Here is a 6,079-nt window from a genome sequence, read left to right as displayed (position 1 = left end):
ACGATATCTTACAAAATAGGCTAGTGCAATCAAGTCATAGAAGAAGGCAAATGTTATCCTTACACTTAACAAAAAATTCCAAGATTGGATATAAACAAGAGAGAAATATATAAATCAAAGTTTTAAAAATCGGACCGGATCGACTGGGCTGATCGGTTCAATCTTGAGCTTCTCATAAGGCCGGTCCTGTCCACTCTGAGAATTGTTTATGCATCAAATCTGACTGAACCAGTTAGAATCGGCGATGAATTGGCTAGTTCAATTACCCCATTTTTAAATAATTAAATAAATAAATTTATCATATTAAAGATTAAATATTAAATAGTTTTTTTAAGTAAACAAATTAATTTATATTTAAAATATTAAATTTTAAATTAGCATGATTTTTTTATTATATTTATTTGCCCAAATCATCATGAAGCATCTTCATATGCCCCCACCACTCCAAATGAACTCATAACACAGGAAAACTCTAAAAGCTATATAAACAATAGCAAGAAAGGGTTTGCAAGTGATGTGAGATTAAAGAGAGGTTTATGAGCTCATAACATATGTAATGTCCATAAAATTCATTTTTGAAAAGATTTTTTAAATAATTATTTATAATGTGAATAATATTTATTTATTAGTTAATAATAGTTTATCTATTTATTTGTTTATACATTATAAAAATAATTTTATTTTATTTTTATTTTTTTTGTTTCATATTTGAAATGATAATATCATTATTATTTTAATTTTATTAATTTTTAATAATATTATTATTTATTACGTTATCCAGTTTGACACTAATTTGACCAGACAAATCATGAACCTCTCATTCCAATTCGTTGTCTGGTCTGATTTTCACAATCTTTATATAAAAAATAGAAAAAAAATCTATTAAGATAATTTAATATGATGTGTCAAGATAACTAAATGTTCAGAACCAAGCGATACAACTTCTAGTAGCATTGGCAATACAAAAAATCTAACAGTTTTGGCAATACAAAAAATTTAGTAACATTGGCAATACAAGCCACTCTAGGAATTAGGAAGTGCTTGGTAGCAAAAGTAAGCAACAAAAGTAGAAACGTAGATACGAGAGACTACGAAGGCAACTGCACAATAGTATAATGTACAGGGAATACAACAAGTTAGCATATGACTAATTAGGCGACCACAACGAGCAAGTGAGTGATGGAAGCTTCGAACTAGCTGGCGAGTAGCGAGTGACGAAAGGAGGAAGACTGTTCGAACCCTAATCGAGCTTCGAACCAATAGCAAATGACGGAACAAACCCTACATGAGTGTCGAATGGTTTAAATAGCAAATAAACTTTAATGGAATCCAAGTTAATTATTTTTATCATAATAAATAATTTAAATATCATTATTATATTAATTTATAAATTAAAAAAATATTTAACTATTAAATTTTTTTAAAATTTATATTAAACAATTACTAAATAAAATTGCATGCACTATTTGTGCCATGTGATATTTTGCATACATAGTGCAAAAAGTGCGAACTATTTTCAACCTATGCACTATGACGTGTTGTGCGCCATGTCGCGTGCTATGTTGCATCATTGACAAGTATAAATCATATACAATCATTAATGATAACTGGATCCTGATTCGATTCCTTAATCTATGGGATTGAACTAGAAAATTTTAATTAATGTTCATACAATACAAACCAATTTGTACAATACGACCAATTCAAATTTGTCTATTTAAAGTAACATAAATTCAGTGATAGGGTTTTATCAAAATAGTTGATCGTACAATACAATTTATGGTTGTACATTAAGATTAATTATAACTCAATTTTAATTAATCTCATTTTTCTTGTTAATTATAATTAATTAATTAATCTCATTTGATTAAACATTTTAGTTAATTTCTATTTGAGCAGATCATTGTTGTGTGTGCATGGTTGCTTGATGTTGTTGTTGTCTGTTTGAACAAATCGCACAGTACGATTTAGATCGTACAATATGATTAACAGAAAAAAATAAAATATTCAATTTTACTCCAACTTGTTTGTGTGTGCGCACGATTGCTTTGCCAACATACACCTAATACAGAAAATGATAAGAAAAATAAAGAAAATACAATCTGTCTTAGACACTGATGTTACTGTTTTGAACCTTGATTCTTCGCTTTTGCTAGGTGTATGCTCTACCTAAAATGGTTGGTGACACAAGAAGAATATGCAATATTTAAAGTAGGAATTATTAAATTATCACCCAATAATGTTTGTAATCAATAAAACACAAGGTCAGGCTTTCAAACTTAAACACAAGCTCCTACGCCAATTACTGATTTGATTAGTGGATTCACTTGGTATGGGTCCATATTCTTTCGAGATTTGCTCGCAGACTCATCCTACACCTACTCGCCTATTTGAGTTCACTCAATGGCAGACAACTCGCTATATGTTGACTTTGTCCTCTTATAGCCAACCAAGAGCCGACACTATCCTAGATTAGCGTGTAGTGTTGTACGGGTTTTTTATGTGTAGCCTGTATTTTACTTCTCTGTATAGCCTTCCTGTAGTCCCAAAAATCCTATATATAAGATGTTATGTGGACAATTGAGACTTTTCTCCTCGGTCTTTCTTTGAATCTTTTGGACCTCTTGAGTCCTACCTCTTGTATTTTGTAATTGAGATAGTAGAGATTTTACCCGTTTACTCTCATACTCTCAACTTTCTATTCTCCATTCTCACTAACAGGTTCTCAACTTACCAGATAGATCTGCTAGTAAAGTCAGATATCATCCTCTAGACAAATCTGAATTCAATGTGTGTGTGTGTGTATATATATATATAATAGTAGAGAATATGAAAGAAAATATATTGAAATATAATAATGATTATTAATGTAGAATTGTTCTATTAATAGTTAGGGCATGGGATTTTTTTTCCCCAATATCAGCTAGTTTGTATAATGTAGCCTGTTTTCTTTAAGCAATGGCCACACTATTGCAGTGAATGTCCTTTCTAACATGGATCTGGAAATTTGCAATGATTTTGTTTGAGTTGTTTTCTTGTTGAAGGGCTCTTTAGTTGTTCATGTAGACTTGTTTATTCCAATTTGATGAATGTTTTGGTGATTTCTCGATTTGTGAAACTTTTTTTCTGTCAATATCAGAAATGCATAAATGCTGGACATAATTTTTTATGTGATTAACTTTAAAACATGAAACTATTAAAAGTATTTTTCCTTAAATCTGAATATATTATAGACATGTGATTTCCATTTTGGGAAAAATTGTGCAGGTTAAGGATATACTGTATCATTTATACAAGGCTGCAGTAGGAAATATGCAGAGACTTGTACCAAAGGAGATCAGGATACTTAAGTACCTTCTAACAATTGATGACGTAGAAGAGCAGCTCTTAGCACTAAAAGATGCATTTACGCCTGGTGCTGAACTGGAAGGGAAGGATGTAGATTGTTTGTACACGTATGATATTATAGACATTCTTACCATTGTTAGTTATGTTCTAAATGTAGGCATACTCATAATATTTGTTTAATCTGAGGATGGAAAGTAAAAGCTTAGGGTTTAGGGTTTAGGGTCGTGTATATACATAGCAGTGAAAACTTCTCCAAATATTCTCTTTTCGCTTATCTAAAATGACTTGTTTACCCTTTTTAAACTAGTTTTTCTAGTATACGCTTGACCTTTTCCTCTTGGACTCACCACACATGCTTTCTGTGCTTAGCCGTAACTTATTCATAGTTATGGGTCCATAGGAATTTGTGCGGAGCTAACAACCCTTCATATATTCTCTTACTCTCTAGTCCAACTAGAGTTCTCCTGTGGTATCAATTATGGGGTTTGATTGACCACCTCTCTTATCTCTAGTTATCTCTCACACACATTTCTCGCTCATTTCCCCTCTTTTTCAAAAAAAGTTGAGTGGAGATAAAAGGATATTATTAAATCTGTTACTAGAGAAATTATGACAGTTGGACTAAGTAATGATTTATGCTAATGATTGACTTAGCTTGCTGGTTTTAAAACTAGATCATTACTTATGGGATGTTGTATATTTTGTAGGACACCAGAGCAGTTGCATACATGGATCAGTACTGTTGTGGATGCATACTATTTCAGTAGAGAAGGAACTCTCATCAGGGAGGCGACAGATCTAATGAACCCCAAGGTCGTTCAGAAACTAGAGTATCTCAAGAAGCTTTTGCAGGACCATTTCCTATAAATTTCATTATGTACCTTTTCATTGTGATGAGAGCTAATGACCTTGTACAATAATTTTTCTATTGGTTTACATAAAGAGATTTTGATCCTTAATCGCCTGGGTTAATGAGACGTGTAAGCCAGTTATGTACTATGAACTAGGTGAGTGTATATATTATATTATTGTTGCTATTTTGCTTCAACCATACAGAAGTTGTAATGACCTGTCATTACATCACACATCTTTCTGGCTTTATATGGTTGAGTTCAATCATAATAAACATGGATTTATTTGATCTTTTGTAATTAGCATTAACTTGTGCGCTTTGGCTCCTGAATAAGTAATGCACAAGTAGTCTACCATTTTGAAGAGCTTAATTGGTGGGGGGATGGCCTTGGTTGCTTGTTTTTTTTTTTTTTTTTTTTTTGGGATAAACGAGGGCCACGCCAGATTTATTTGATAGATCAAAAAATTAGAAGTATATATATGACTTATTGATCGCCCAAAGATTGAAGACCAAACATGACTAAGAGAAAAGAAGTACAAACTATGTAGTCACAAAAAAATGGGCTTAGATTGTCACATAGAAGACCACCATTGTACGTAAAATCAGTGATAAATTGCCATTGAAAGCGGCAAATAGGAATCAGTTCAATGATATATGCTTAAGATAGGAGTATTTGTTCAAGAAAAAAAATATAAATGTAAATGTATAGTAATAATCCAGATATATGCATTCAGCACCAGCAGTCGCTAGAAGTCAACAAAATCAGGTTATAGCATTGGCAAGGCAGCAAAACCTCCTTGGAAACAAAAAGGGACCAAAATCCAAAAGCAAGAATCATCCATCACAGAAAAGCAAGACTAAACATCAAAAAACCTACAAGGTAAACAGCAGAAACTAAAAGTATATATTAGCCAGGTGGAAAGGCAGAACTGATTGATAATCCCACATCTTACTCTATATTCTGATTGCAAATTTAATTTTCTCAATGAGAACATTAAGAATGTCACCTCTAAAAATGCAATCATTCCTCTCTTGCCAAAGATAGTAAGCAGTGATGCACTCCCAAAAGAAAAAAATTCTAGCTGACTTTACTTTGAATATTATTAGAACGATCTAAAAATTATTGAAGGGTGCTCCCCATATGAAAGAAGTTACCAAAAGGGATGGAATTCTTAATAGTACACAAGGAGAACTCATAATCAAAGAATACATGAGAATGGTTCTCATTGAAGGAAGAGCACAATACATAAGTCTTGTTAACCAAGATACCTCTTTTCCTTAATGAAAGTTTGTGAGGGGTGTTAAACTCTAAAGAACTAATACCCAGGCTAACCAAGAGGGGGGGGGTCCTAAGGCTAATTAAGAGGGGGGGGGGGGGGGGGGGGGGGGTTTGAATTGGATATTTAAAATAACCTTTTTTCAACAAAAAGAAAAATCCCCTTCTTAAAGCCTTTTCAACATCTGAAAATAGATAATCAATGCAACGTAATATCAGTTATAGATTTTCAATCAAACACTTATATCCAAAAATAATTGCAAAAAATAAAGTGCGAAAAAATAAAATCAGAAAGAACACAACAGATTTATAGTGGTTCGGTCCAACATGACCTACATCCATTCCTTGGAACCTTCTGTTTCACGTATTGTACTAAACCTTTAGTGACCCTCCTTTAGCCCCCACAGCTAGGCGGAGAAGCCCTTACAAAATCACTTTCACTTTCCCCGGTGGGGAGGAGTAGCCGGATTCTTTGACACCAAACAGATCTTCTTTTTCCCAAAATTTCCCTCAAGAAGAACCTTGAATCTGTGGTACTAAGGTGCAAGCTTGCTGGAGTAACCGTGTGAAATCTCCTCCACACTCCCTTGAAACCTTCTCAG

General features: G+C 32.9%; 1 protein-coding gene across 1 annotated transcript; it reads left to right on the top strand.

Annotated features, from left to right (window-relative positions):
• Positions 1 to 3,222: 3,222 nt before the first annotated feature.
• LOC110109666 (uncharacterized protein At4g37920-like) lies at positions 3,223 to 4,492 on the top strand (the record flags this gene model as incomplete). Its single annotated transcript, XM_028701263.1, has 2 exons — positions 3,223 to 3,455; positions 4,056 to 4,492. Coding segments are annotated over 2 exons (393 nt in total), but the record flags the coding sequence as incomplete, so codon positions are not given.
• Between the last annotated feature and the right edge of the window lie 1,587 nt (positions 4,493 to 6,079).

This window comes from Dendrobium catenatum, unplaced genomic scaffold, assembly GCF_001605985.2.
Source record: "Dendrobium catenatum unplaced genomic scaffold, ASM160598v2 fragScaff_scaffold_1660, whole genome shotgun sequence".
Taxonomy (NCBI): domain Eukaryota; kingdom Viridiplantae; phylum Streptophyta; class Magnoliopsida; order Asparagales; family Orchidaceae; genus Dendrobium; species Dendrobium catenatum.
This window is presented reverse-complemented; position numbering and strand designations above follow the sequence as displayed.